The 15,328-nt window shown below is 41.9% G+C and overlaps 1 protein-coding gene across 1 annotated transcript in view; it reads left to right on the forward strand.

The window, feature by feature from the left end:
* Window positions 1-1,036: 1,036 nt before the first annotated feature.
* Window positions 1,037-15,328, forward strand: part of LOC129346324 (twist-related protein 2-like) — a 38,088-nt gene continuing 23,796 nt past the window's right edge. Inside the window, exon 1 of the mRNA XM_055003673.1 lies at window positions 1,037-1,729. Coding sequence (XP_054859648.1) covers window positions 1,146-1,715 — 570 coding nt within the window. The 5' untranslated portion in view covers window positions 1,037-1,145 and the 3' untranslated portion in view covers window positions 1,716-1,729. The remainder of the gene's footprint in view (window positions 1,730-15,328) is intronic.

Here is a 15,328-nt window from a genome sequence, read left to right on the forward strand (position 1 = left end):
TTTAGGATTTCACAGCAAATTATATTTAAATATTTCTGCATATTCTCAGAAACTTAATCTGGGTGCCTTTCTGAGATACCGAAGGAAGTAGGGGAATTTATACTTCTAACAAACTAACAACAGAAAGCGAGTTAAAAGAAAAAGGCACAGTTAATCTTTTCCTGCTCCATTGAAGATAAAGGTAACAAACCAGACCCAAAATAACCTTGTAAAACAAACACATATGTGCTCCGAATTCTCCACTCCGTGGATTAAAATCAACCCTCGACAATTTATCACAGCTCCAACTGCCAATTAAGGTTGCAAATATATGCATACTCAGTGGAGAGACAGCCCCACAAAGCCATTGGGATTTATTGTGGAATAAAATACACAGGGTGTTTTTGGTTGCACTGCTTGCCCTTCACAAGCACAAACTGGATTTCTATCAAAGCATTCTGTCCAACCCCGAAACTTGCATATTCCCATCCAAACGTGAGTCAGCTTCATGAAGAGAACACTGCCTGTTTCCCTGAGGAAAATGGCAACTGCTGCATACTTCTGCCAATTTTGTTGGCAACCACTGCGTACCTCTGCCACATGGGCCTACATCTTGATAACTGCGAGGCACTGACATCGCCAGCTCCTAAGACCATTTTGCATGCTGTGCTGTTTTCGCTCGAGGCCTCGTTTGTTGTAATAACTGCCCTCCGATCTTCACCGACAGGCTTGTGGGCAGGGGTCAGCACGGCAGACCCTTGTCAATTAGCTTGGTGAGGGAAACATCCTCTGGCTGCCATGCGGCAGGCTGAAGCATCTGTGCCTAAGGGCTTTGATGGTGGGGGGGAGGATACAAAGGAGAGAGGAGAGGAAGGGAATCTGGAACCCATAAGCTCCCTTGATGTTTGCATTATTGTGAACAGTTGTATTGGCCTGCGCGTGGCCCCTCCTCCCAGCACTACTTACCCTATCCGTAAAGGGCATTAACAAAACTTTTTTTTTTAATGTCCCTCCTCTCTTTAGCCCTAACGTAAGGAGGGGGGGTGAATAAGCAGATCCTTGAAGGCCAGAGAAATTCAGAAAGCTCCTGGAACCCCTACAACGCCAGCTCTCGAAGACTTCTATCCTGAGGTCACTGTGCGCCAGCCTCACGTTGTCTTGCTCGGATGCACTGTGGCCTACTCGGTCCACCTTCCAGGGCTCAGCGAGAAGAAAAGGAAGAGAGTTCGCAGACGATGAAAGAGGAAAGCATGTGCCCGGATTCTCCGGAAGGCAGCTTGGTAACCAGCGAGGAAGAAAGCGAGAGGTTGCCCAGGAAGGGCCTTCGCAAGAGGAGCCAGCTGGGCAAGCCGTTGATGTCTTCGGCCCCCCAAGAGTGCAACACTCCCTCGCCGCAGGGGAAGCGCAGCAAACGCAGCCCTGTGCCGCAGACCTTCGAGGACATGCACACGCAGCGGGTGATTGCCAATGTGCGGGAGCGCCAGCGCACCCAGTCGCTGAACGATGCCTTTGCCGAACTTCGCAAAATTATCCCCACGCTGCCCTCCGACAAACTCAGCAAGATCCAGACGCTCAAACTGGCTGCCCGCTACATCGATTTCCTCTACCAGGTGCTTCAGAGTGACGAGTTGGACCACAAGATCTCCAGCTGTAACTACCTGGCCCATGAGAGGCTCAGCTACGCCTTCTCGGTCTGGAGGATGGAGGGGGCATGGTCCATGTCGGCATCCCACTGAGATCCAGATGGAAGGTACGTCTGGCTTGCAGCCCTTCTGTTACCTCTCCAGTGTGATTTTTCCTCTTGACACGGAAATCTCTCTGTAGGGTTTTAGCCACAGACCATGTTTCCCAGGGCAGGACTCAGTTCTGAGAATGTTTAAATAATCATGACTGCAAGGGCCAATTTAGGACACAAGCAAAATGCCTTTCTGTCATCCGTGAGTCATCACAAACCACCAGCCGAAATTAGGAGTAAGGGACTCCAGGTTTTAATGCATGACCTCCAGGCTGTCTTGAGATCCGAGCAACTTTGGGCCACAAAGAGATTGTCTGAAGAGAGCTGAAAGTAACACAATAGCGGGGTTGTCGCCATGCACATATTTCTGTACACGTTTCTTTTGTCGGACTGCTGCTTCTACTTAAGCAGGTTTTTCAGAACTATAAAAAACTTGCAAAGCCTGTTTACTGAGGGAAGACAGTGTGCTGAGTGTATATATTTCTCTCTTATAACAGTGTTCAAGGCCCTGGAAGGGAGGGGATTATAATTTGTTTAAAGCTTAAAACGGCCTACCTTTAAACAGGGGGATACAAAGTCTTCAGGGTTAAACATGCTTAGAAAGAAGGTCACCTCTGAACTGGGTGGGACTCACTTCCTAGTAAATACTGCCTGAAAGTTGTGCAGAATACAGTAAAATGGGGAGGTCAAGGCTGCAGACGGGTCCTAGATTTTATTTTATATAGGCCTGAGTTTTATCCTTTCTAAACGAAGCAGAGTTGTGCTTGGATCTTAGCAGTAGCCCCATCACACGTGGCAGGTAGACTGAGAACATAACAGGGAGGTGATACTTCTCTGCCATAAAATACCCTTTTTGGCCAGCCAGCTTGCCTCCCAGCTGTGCATTTTTCACTTGTTAGCTATGGCGAATCTTCAGTAATATGCAATCAATTTTTTCCCAGAATGCATGCACGCTAATATAACCCTTATAACCTGGGCTGATGGAATCTTCATATATAAAACCCTGCATTTAATAGCTCTGACATTAACTTAAAAACCTATGATGGCTGCCTCCTATGTTTGACTTCTCTTCTGTATTCTCTGCATTGGCGGCAGTTATGTGGGATACAAATAGCACAGCAAACACTGAAATAAGCTGTGTAACAGTTTTAGCAAAAGGTGGGTGATGGTAGCTGTCTTTCACCCTCTCGGTAATTCTGTAAGATAGCCTGGTGTTACACCATTTGACAGGTGTGGAACTGAACAGTGTTTCAAAGGCCACCAAATGGCTTCATGCTCGCTGATGTACCCTCCCATTTCCTCAGCATCCCAACCTTGACCACTAGATAATACTAAAAAACAAGCAGAGAAATAACCACTGTGATTTATGTGTGTGTTATGTGCTATCAAGCTGCCTCCGACCTATGGCGACCCTAGAAATGAAAGACCTCCAAAACATCCTACCATTAACAGACTTGCTCAGATCCTGCAAACTGGAGGATGTGGCTTCTTTGATTGAGTCCAGCCATCTCATTTTAGGTCTTCCTCTTTTCCTACTGCCTTCCACTTTTCCTAGCATTATTGACTTTTCCAGAGAATATTGCCTTCTCATGATGTGACCAAAGTATGATAGCCTCATTGTCATTTTAGCTTCTAGGGAGAATTCAGGCTTGATTCGATCGAGTACCTCTTTTGGGCAGTCAATAAAATCAAATAAAATTCCAGAAAATTACAACGATAAATGTGATCCTAGATCACAAATTGGAAAAAGTCCCAGTCTTGAGATATTGTGGATCAGTCATTTTATGGCTAGTATTACAGCAGTAAGCTTTGCACCTGATTAAGGAAACGTTATTGGACTGGCTTGCTCCTTTGGTAAATGGTGAGCTGTAAATAAGAGGAAGATGAGAAAGATCAACTTCTGAGGAAGATCTACGATGACACATGCTTACATCTAGCTGCTCGTCTTGTTGTGATTACTACAACTTATTATAGAAGCGGTTCCACAGTTTTATCGATGACAATATACATTGTTGATTACAATATATAGTAGTTACAACAAATCACAGTAGTTGTTTATCTACTTGTCTTTTGGTTTTTTACACTGTGATCCCAGTTTGTTTTTCTGTATTAGATAATACTAGCATGATGGATTCATGTAAAAAAAAAAAGGATCTATAAAGATTTCCCTAAATTTAAAAACACATATTCAGCATTATATAATGTGAGTAACAATCACCTCTGGTTTCATAGTCATCATAATCACCTATTAGACAGCAAGTTTCACCTATAAGCATATATAATTTTAATGAGGGATGCTATCCATTAATTTTTGCTCTACTAAACTTCCATCGCAGTGACTAGTCAACAGTTATAGTACTAATGTCAGACCCATTTTATAATAGAATAATAACTCTAATATTGTCAGACCCATTTTTTAAAAAGGCAATGAAAATCTGTGGAAGCTGATGCACAATTAAGTCAATTGCACATCAGATGTGCTGTAATGAGTCAAATCTGCACCATACTGCTTAGAAAAGCATCTGTGTTTTCGTATGGGAAACATAACATACCAGTAAACCTATTGCAAATATGTAATACGCTTGCTGCTTCCCATAAGGCTGGCTCTGTAGTATGGAGTCTTACAACTCAACCCAAGGACCAGCAGTCACAGTGGTTAGATTCCAGGAACAGTAAACAAAGGATGGGATAGACAACACAAGGAAAAGCACTCACGCAATTACAAAAGATAAGACAGAACTTGTGTTTTGTGTAACGTCTAATTACTTGCTCAATTCTATGACCAGAAAAACGGGATTCAGCACTTTGTGTGCAAATTAAACACATTTCACCCATCCCTTCTTTGTTGTCTTGCTTATTCTGGAAGTTTTACTACTTTGTATAATTTATTCTGATTCTGCTCATTATCATGGGAAGATTGAAAAGAATTATTACTGGGCACTGGAAATCTTATTCGGCAAGCGAATATTCGTAACTTTAATGACTAGGAAGTTGTTGGCTTAACAATGAACAGGAAAGGTTAAATTCTGCTCTCCAGTCCCATCATTATTCAGAAAGAAGCAAGACTTACTGAATTCTATGAGGCATTCCAATTCAAGGGTGCACAAGACTGAGCAGATTAAATTTTTGCAGCCAATACCGCATTCTACATTTTTTTTCTTCTGCAGAAACATAACACACGTGCAGCAGGAACATTAAACAGTCTTGTATATTTGTTTTGTGTTTAACATGCTGGGCTGGTGCGCTTGAAAGCAATTCATTTCATTTTAAATGTAATTAAATCATATGACATTAAGTCATCATTTAAATTGACAAATGAAACCATTTCAAATTAATTCTCTCAACGCTAAAGCTTGAATTTTAAAAAAAAACCCTTGCCCTCTGCAAAGGGTCAATGAAATACATTTGGTGGGTTCTACAAATTTAATTTAATTTATTAGATTTCTTACCCACCCTCCCTGTGATCCGGCTCAGGGTGGGTCACAACATTAATAATATTGTAATAAGATTAAAATAACAATACCCAATAACGCCTTTAGGACTAACCAACTTTATTGTAGCATAAGCTTTCGAGAACCACAGTTCTCTTCATCAGATGTGGTTCTCGAAAGCTTATGCTACAGTAAAGTTGGTTAGTCTTAAAGGTGCTATTGGACCCTATGCTTTTCTGTTTTGTGACTACAGACTAACACGGCTAACTCCTCTGGATCTAATACCCAATAATAGGACTCCCAATAATACAAGTAAAATAAACAAACAGTATAAAAGTTAAAAACCACACATTCAAGAGGCGGCGTTTTGATGTTCACAGACAATATATTCCCCTCAGTAATCATGGGGGTAGGGCAGGCAGATTACAAAAGTATCAGGCGAACCACAGGCCACAGCAGAGTGGCCAACCAGGCATTCTGCCCATGCCTCAACTGCAACCATAGGCCTGGTGGAATATCTCTGTCTTACAGGCCTGGCGGAACTGTAACAAGTCCCATAGGGCCCTTGTCTCAACGGAAAGAGAGCTCCACCAGGCCAGTGCCAGGGCCGAAAAGGCCCAGGCCTTGGTTGAGACTAGGTGAATGTCCTTGGGACACGGATCATTAAAAGATAACAACAACAACAACAACATTCAATTTATATACTGCCCTTCAGGACAACTTAATGCCCACTCAGAGCGGTTTACAAAGTATGTCATTATTATCCCCACAACAAAACACCCTGTGAGGTGGGTGAGGTGGGTGGGGCTGAGAGAGGTCCAGAGAGCCGTGAGTGGGGAATCAAACCCAACTCTCCATATTACAGTCCCGCACTCTTACTGCTACACGAAACTGGCTCTGTTTGCTGGCTGAATGAATTGCCCTCCAGGGAGCATATTGCAAGAGGCAGTTCCGCACGAATATTCGTCCTAGTCCGTTAAGGGCTTTAAATGTCATAGTCAGTACTTTAAACTTGACTCAACTCAACTGGGAGCTAGTGCAGCTAATAAAGAAAAGGTCATATGTGTTCCTAACCAGAGTCCCGGGGCTATCCCCGAAAATGTCAACCTTACCTCCAAGTGCAGTGGCATCTGTAAAAGGTGACTTCCAAAGACTTTAGGCTTACAATAGACACATATTGAAACAAGGTTGCGGATCAGGAATTTATTCAAAAGTAGGGTTGTATCAATCAAGGCCTAAACAGAGATCATAGCTTTTTTTAGACCATAAAAACAAATAGTGATAGTATATTTTTACCTTTGGCTTCCCCGTACACAATCCTTATTGCAGTTATGTTCTACCAGCTGATTCCCTTCCTTGCAGCTCACAGTTCCTTTGGCATCTATTGTAGGTGGTAACCTGTGAAAACTCTGGCTCTGTAAACATAAAAAGAATAGTCTGGAACTAGATTTTCTTAATATTACTTCCTGCCTAGTGTATCCAATGTATGATCCCCTGCTGGGAGGGAACTGGGACAACGCAAGGGGCAGAGGAAAAGGCAACCACTCTCTTGTCTTGCTTTAGGCAGAACAGTGCCAGGGGAAAAGGACAACCTTTCAGTCCAGACTCTGACCTTTGATCCTCTGGCCATCCTCTTATCCCATGAGATGGTTGACCCACTGTCTCTCCTAATGCCCTCTCAGCTTCTCCAGTATTGCTCATTTCCGTATCCTGGGAAGGCATCCGCTGCTCCAGAAGGAAGAGAAAATGCAGACCCCCATCAACCCAGGACCCCCTTTCTGCTGACCTCGACCCTCAGGCTGTGATTAGGTCAGCTCACACACTGATAGGTCAGAAGGGTAACAACCCTTGGAGAGGCCATTTGGCTAGGTGCTCCGGGACTGTTTCTCCTGCATTGGGAACCACCGTAGGACAGTGAATGAGGGCGTGTGCAAAGATATCTTTTGCCTACGTTTTGCAGATATGGGTGGCTTGTACTGGGTGTTATCATGGGTATTATCCAATCAGAGTTCAAGACTTTTAAAAGTCCTTTCATTTTGGCAGAAGAGGGTCAGGTACATGCTGGTTTATAACCCTTACATCCCATTTTATATCCAATGAATTATCTCCCAAGCGAATCCATCCAGCTACCCACGTTAAACCTCAAAGATCAAATCGAATCAAATTTATTGTACGGTCAAAGACCAGCATACTACAAAATTACAAAGTTAAAATTATTAGTAAAAATAGCACAAAATTAAAATAGTTAATTAAAACAGTAATCTAGAAGGGTGGTATTTACATAAACCCCAATAATGGAAGCATCTGACGGATTTTATAGGTTGTTGCACAAAATTTTGTGACTGAGGCTGTAGTTGTCAGATTTCCGTCTCCTAGAAGCAGCCTAACGTATTCCAAGCTCATTCTTCCAGGTATTCTATTGATCAAAGAGGTGATGAGCTTGATGCAAGCGTCCTCAAAGATGCTTGCAGGACATTTATCACTACCAAATGTCTTGTGGCACGGGCTGTCACAAGCCAAAGTCCACTTCACTGGATGCATGAAGTGTTATCCTCAGTTGTCAGATATAAAAAGAAGAGGTGGAGAGGGGAAATCAACAGCACTTTAAAAGTAATTAACTTAAACGAGCTTGTGCCTCATGTATAAACAATAGACCTTAGCTCTAAGATCTCTGTGTTAAAAGGAATTCTTGAGTAAGTTGTGGTGAAATGTCCAATTGATTGTTCTAATTGTATTTTAAAAAGCGGAATCTTAAGTATAGGACTGTATTTTAAAAAGTGGACTCCTAAGCCTATCAACATACGTGGATTTGGAAGGTTATAACTCTGCTTAGGAGGACAGTATAATAGGTTTATCTTTTATTGTTAATCTCTTCAAGCCGGTCTCTGCAAAAGTGCAACCCTCCTTCATTTCAATGGGGCATGTAAAGGAGAAGTGCCCCACAGTTTGCGAGTCTCTCTACACAAGACGCCCCTGCGTGTGTTCGTCAAATGTAGGGAGACGTAAAGTAAGCCAGGAAGCGTAGTTTTAAAAGACAGAGCCGGTGGAGACGGCTCCTCAAAGGGTTTGTTAATTTCATCTTTGCCGCCTGGAAGGCTCTGTCAATTTCACCTCTCCAGTCTAAAACTGGACAACCAGAGGACAGCGAAGAATGGAAATGGGCTGGAGCTGCCTTCCAGAGCAGGGCTTGGACCTGGGGAGGTTATAATGGGCTGAAGTTTCCCTTATGGCATTTCACAGCCCTTTCACATGGCCCCAGTGTATAGCAATGCCTTTGTTCTGCTGCCATCTCTGTCTTTTTAAACTACCCTTCCTGACTAGCATTGCATCTCCCAGCACATATCCTTCATGTGTCAGATATCTTGTGTAGAGAGACTCTGTCTTAGGGCATTAACTGTTTTTGTGGATTTCTCCAAGCTTCAGATCCAAGCTCCATCTTGTACCACGTACAATCCCCACCTTCACAGCTTTGGACAGTGTTAGGAGCAATGGCAGTGCACAGCGGTCATGTGCTACACTGTTGCCGCATAATCAGAGACCATCAACGTGACAATCATTTCTCTCGATTCCACCGTATTTTATTGCATTTTTAAAAATCCTTGCCAAGGCTTCAGGCAGGGCCCAAGGAGTATATTTTAAAAAGAAAGCAAAAGAGTCATACCCACAATGATTCAAAAACAGTGGACAGTAGACTGAACTATCGAGTCAACTTCCTTCTCCCTAGACATGGAAATCAAGAACAAATAAGGGCGTTTCCCATTGCCTGCAGAACGTGTATAGCAAGGCCCGCCCTCAAACAAGCTACCAAGGGGAGGGTAGTCCATAAGAGACCAGAGGTACTGCATAGATCTAGAGGAGTTAGCCATGTTCGTCTGTAGTAGCAAAATAGAAACGAGTCCGGTAGCACCTTTAAGACTAACCAACTTTACTGTAATGCTACAGTAAAGTTGGTTAGTCTTAAAGGTGCTACTGGACTCTTTTCTGTTCAGAGGTACTGCAGTTTCAGTATTCACCTGGTTGTATTTGTGACCGTGACTTTGTAAAGAAACTGGATTAAAAGCTGGCAAACACAGGTGTGGATATTTTTAAAAGGTTATGGGGAAAGAGCCCCAAGGCGCAGAGTGGTAAGCTGCAGTACTGCAGCCCAACCTGTGCTCACAACTCGAGTTTAATCCTGGCAGAAGCCGGGTTCAGGTAGCCGGCTCAAGGTTGACTCAGACTTCCATCCTTCTGATGTTAGTAAAATGAGTGCCCAGTTTCCTGAGGGTAAAGTGTAGATGACTGGGGAAGGCAATGGCAAACCACCCCGTAACAAAAAGTCTGCCAAGAAAATGTCAAGATGCAACGTCGCCCCATGGGTCAGTAATGCCTCGGTGCTTGCACAGGGGACTACTTTTACCTTTTATGGTGTGTTATGTTTGGGGAGGGGGGACTGAGCCTCTCATATGGTTCAGAACACACACACACACACTAACCTTCTGTAGATATGTGAACCAGCCTCTTAATGTAAACTGCTCCCCTACCATCTCAAGCAAATAGGGCAGCGCATGGATTTTTCCACGTGTTCAGCTTCCATTCATGCAAACCAAACCCTCCGCTTTCCTGGGTCATAGCTTGCAGGAATAGAAGCTGTACACATGTGGAAAATGCGTTCATTGGTCGATTCACATGAGACAGCAATTGCACATACTGGGTACATGGCGGGGACTGTAACTAGATGGCTTCTTGTGAATGGTAGGGAACGTGTTCTTTTTTAAAAATTATTTTTTTTTATTTCGTTCATAGAACTAAAAGCCCAATAAAAAGGGCAGAAAGCAAAAAGAAAGGAAAGGATAATAAAAAGCTTACAAGAAGAAAAGACAGAACTTAGAAATAAAAGAAAACAATAATATTTCATTTCCATTCTTCTCTACATCACCTACCTTTTTTAACAAACATCATACTTAAAATTTAATCTCTAATTTTCTTTTCCACTACTGCCTGCCTTCTATTTGTTTTTTCCCAGAAATAAGGGAATCCTTTATTGACTTGGAATCCCCTTATTGACTTTCTGCGTGAAATGAGGAAAAATAATTTGATGATTTGTGGCTTTGATTTTTAAGAAGGTATGGAATGTCTTCTGAGAGCTTTTCACCCAACAAATTTCACCCTCTTTTGCAGTCCTTTAAATTGCAAGAGGCGACTATAGCTTCAAGGACCTCTTTTCAAGAAGTGTGGAGGATATAAGAACCCGCACTGTCAATCACTCCCCCTATTTGCCCCAAATCACTGGGGCAGACCACTGACTTGTCTTCTTTGTAATTATTATGGATGGCCAATAAAGGACTCCTTGATTCTGTTTGTTCCAAAGTAGCACAGAAAGGAGCATAGAGGACCATGGAAGGGACCTAGGAGGAATCTTGGCTTCCTTTTCTCCCATTGGAATAGGAGAAGGAAAGGACAACATCCAAGTGGGGCCATATTATTCCTAAGGCTGACTAGGCTGAAGCCTAGGTCAGGTCTGTATTGTTCATAAGGCATACTAGGCCGAAGCCTAGGTCAGGGCCGTATTATTCCTAAGGCTGACTAGGCCAAAGCCTAGGTCAGGGCCATATTGTTCATAAGGCTGACTAGGCTGAAGCCTAGATCAGGGCTGTATTGTTCATAGGGCGGACTAGGCTGAAGCCTAGATCAGGGCCGTATTATTCCTAAGGCTGACTAGGCCGAAGCCTAGGTCAGGGCCGTATTATTCATAAGGCTGACTATAGGTCAGGGCTGTATTATTCATAAGGCTGACTAGGCCGAAGCCTAGGTCAGGGCCATATTGTTCATAAGGCTGACTAGGCCAAAGCCTAGGTCAGGGCTGTATTATTCATAAGGCGGACTAGGCCGAAGTCTAGGGGCCCCGTAGGGACAAGGGGCCCATCAATTTTTTTTGCTGAGGCACCTCCTCACATAAATTACAACTGATTCTCTTATATAACCTTTATTAATAAGATAATTAACTGCTTCCTTATTGAAGTGAAACAAATTGTCTCTTATATTAAAACAATTGTCCATAATATAAATAATATAAATAAAATAATATAATATAAAATAATATAATATAAAATAATATAATAAAAATAAATAATATAAATAAATATATATAAATAATACAAATTTTATTCACCTCAAAATATTACAGTATTGAACAATTATATCCCCAAAATGTGATTTCCTGAAGAGTTCTACTTGCATAATAAAAATATTTTAAAAATTGTGAATAGAATTCTTCAGCAACCCCTCAAGATGGATATAGGGGTATGTACTGCGGTCTGGCACTTACCATCCCTGGGTCAGGCTGTCAGCTGTAGTGGGGTGAAAGATTAAAGTGCCGGAGGGGGCTCGAAATACCTAAAAGCCTAGAGGCCTGGCTATGGGTTAATAGGACCCTGCACCCAGGGTAAAGAATTGTGACTCTAGTACAAGGTGCAATAGAAGACCATGAAATGGTATGTTTTGCTCTGAGAGCTGGATTTTAAATCAGACAGAAAACAGGGCAGTTGGGGAAAAGGTCAGAAGGTAGTTCCAAAATGGGGTTATTCCCCACAATCAAGTCATTGCTGTTCTGGGATTAGCAGCATGCTGATCGAATTACAATGGAGGATCCATATGTCAGGGGATATCACACTTTGGGAACTATTTACCTTCTGGGTTTTCCCATCCAGACAGTGAGCTCTGTTCCATTGACCGTGAATCTGCTTCCTATAATTTGTTTCCTAGTTTGAGCTGATTGGCAGTACCAGGCCACCAGGAATATCACGGTATCACCTAGCAGAAGAAATAGAAACGGCACCAATTCACAACAGTATAACAGTGCAATAGCCCCAAATTTGTTTTTTTATAAAATTGGCCGCTGCAGCAAGCAATTCCAAGATTGACAGTCAGAACGATGCTTTCTGACATGTGTGAATACCCTCGTTATCCTGACAATATGGTGAAAGGGTAGAGCAAAGACACGTTATGGAGATTGTTCTGCTATTCTGTGGATAAGAGGAAACATTACAAGAAATCTCCCACTAGAAAAAATAAGACTGCAATGAGGAAAGAACAGGAGAAAAACAGATTGAGGATGATATCAATTGGATCAATCAATCAACAATAATAAATAATGTCATCTGGATCACCCATTATGATTGTGCATACAAATAACGGTAACTGTGCCACTAAACTTCATTAGTGTGAAACCACCCAGAAGATGATGGTATCAGGAAGTAGAGATGGTGTAGGAGGTAGTGACTGAAGGAAGATACAGTAATTCCAGAAATACTTTGCTAAAGAATGCATCTGATGAAGAGAGCTGTGGTTCTCAAAAGCTTATGCTACAATAAAGTTGGTTAGTCTTAAAGGTGCTACAGGACTCTTTATTATTTTGCTAAAGAAGTTGATCTCAAGGAGGGAAGGGATCCAGTTTCTCATCCCTACAATTTTTCTACCAAGTTCCCATTTCAACTTTGTTTCTCCCTTGTGCAAACCGAAGCAGAGACTCTTCGTTTTCATTTTCCTTGCGCCAAATTTTTCACATGAAACGAACTCGTTTTATTTCGTTGTTATTTTCGCATGAGCTGCTCTTAACCACATAAAAGAAAGATGCTGGGAACACCAGGAATGAAAACTGGGGGAACAGAGAGGCTTGTAAATGATACTGTATGGAAACAAACAGAAACAAAAATGGTGTATTTGTAGATCCCTCATCCTGATGGATCGGGTAGGAGAGGCTCCTCTAGGCATCAGACCCAGTTTACGACAGATCTTATTTATTGTTTTTATACACATTTAATGGATACATTTTTTCTGTATCCAATCCTGGAAACTGTGGTTTGGTGAGAGTCCTGAGAATTTGGAGAAAGATCAACATTCAGTGTAGCCCTATGCCGTAACATCCAAACAACCATACAGAACTAATACATACCCCCACAAGAGACACAATAAATACACATACATACCTAAAACATTATGTAAAAATAAACATCAAATGATGTATAAAATAATTTTTATAATTTAGCTAAAATTCTATTGGGAACAAACAAGGCTAATTTCTTCCTTAAATTAATTGATAAAAGGATAAAACTAGCCACCTTAAAGGTAACCTCTGGAATGGTGTCAGCCAATAGAAAGTATATACAATCCTCCTCTGTACCAGAAAAGTTAGTAAGAAATGGTTGCAAAAAATTCTTATGGATAGACTCAAGATAAGCAGATGGCATGGTTTGAAATCAGGCTTGCATAAATGCATTTCTCAAGGAGACATTAGAGAGATCAGCCAGGTAGTGGGAGAAAATTTTATTTTTCTTAAACCCTGGGTACCAAGGTGAAAATTTAGATTGCCTAGTAAGGCTGATATCCAGGGTTTTTTTCCGGGGAAAAGAGGTGGTGGAACTCTCAAGAGGAAAATGAGGAAGCAACACATGGGATTCTTTGAAATCATATTATTTTCAAGCACTATTGCCGAGTATTTTCAAGAGGTGCCGGAACTCCGTTCCCCCACGTTCCCCCTGAAAAAAAGCCTTGCTGATAACTCAAAGGGCATCCTGGGCAAAGGTCCACTTACGGATATCCCCCAAATCCCAGCACTTAACTACATCCAGAGAGGGCAGAGAATACAATTGAGAAATCCTGGAAAATAATTTAGGCCGCAGGTTCACGTTTTTATAGTACTGGAAACAATGGCTTACCAGGTGATCATAAGAAATATAGACCAGCTTCTTGGATCTTCAGTCCTCTCTCAGAAGAACTACATTTCCCAAGGTTCTCAAGGGAAGAAGGAATGGCTCCTAAACCAGTTTACGTCTTCCACACAGATGAAGTCATGCGGCTCAGTCCTATACATATTTACTTGGAAATCTGTTCCACTGAGGGCTAAGCTACAAGTGACAAATGACACTTGAATGGCAAGTGGATTGAGTGGAGGGCAAGTGAACAGGGAGAAATACACCTGCCGTTCAAGTGTCATTTGTCACTTGTAGCTTGGTTAATGAGTTAATGACAGTGATAGTATTTACGTAGTGCTTATAAATGCTTAAAGCCGTTCACTTTCATTAGCATGGCAATCCTTACAGCATACCCTGCGAGGTAGCCTAATAAAATTATGACTATATTGCAGTGAGAGAATGAAAGTCCAACTTCAGTTAGCGTTGCCAGTAAGCTTGGAGGAAAAGAAATCCTGCCCCTTTGATAAAGGCTAAATTTGTGGAAGTGAGCAGGTGGAGAAAGCCTAACATGAATTTTGAGAAGAACAAGACATTTTTTTTTTTAGAAGAACAAGACATTTATTTAATTTCATCATTTGCAGCCTTTCTCACTGGGACTTAAGGTGGATTACAGTGTAAGTCAATACAAGCAAAAGCGGGGATGTGTGTCAATTCACCAAGGTATAAAAATGCAAATTTGCAAAAATTGGAAACAAGCAGAAATCCAATGCGGAGCTCAAAACAATGCTGAAACAAACACAAGCAATTAAAACATGATATATTGAACAATGCAGACACTGTGTGTGTGTTACGTGCCGTCAAGTCGTCTCCGACCTATGGCGACCCTATGAATGAAAGACTTTGCAAACATCCTATCTTTACCAGTCTTGCTCAGATCCTGCACACTGGAGGATGTGGCTTTGATTGAGTCCAGCCATCTCATTTTAGGTTTTCTTCTTTTCCTGCTGCCTTCCACTTTTCCTAGCATTATTGATTTTTCCAGAGAATCTTGCCTTCTCATGATGTGAAGTACGATAGCCTTAGTCTTGTCATTTTTAGCTTCTAGGGAGAATTCAGGCTTGATTAGATCTAGCACCCACTTATTTGTCTTTTTGGCTGTCCATAGTATTTGCAAAATTCTCCTCCAGCACCACATTTCAAATGAATCAAGTTTCTTCCAACTTTCACATCCACACATAATAATGGGAAAAACTATAATTTGGATTATCTTGATCTTGGTCCCCAGAGAGACATCTTTATCTTTAAGGATCTTCTCTAGCTCCCTCACAGCTGCTCTTCCGAGTCTCAGTCTTCTGATTTCTTCATTGCAGTCTCCCTTTTGGTTGATGATTGAGCCCAGGAATAGGAAATCTTGAACATCTTCAGTTTCCTCATTGTCAACTTTAAAACTGTGTAATTCTTTGGTAGTCGTTACTTTTGTCTTCTTGATGTTACAGCTGCAATCCTGCTTT

This window comes from Eublepharis macularius, chromosome 19 (assembly GCF_028583425.1).
Source record: "Eublepharis macularius isolate TG4126 chromosome 19, MPM_Emac_v1.0, whole genome shotgun sequence".
Taxonomy (NCBI): domain Eukaryota; kingdom Metazoa; phylum Chordata; class Lepidosauria; order Squamata; family Eublepharidae; genus Eublepharis; species Eublepharis macularius.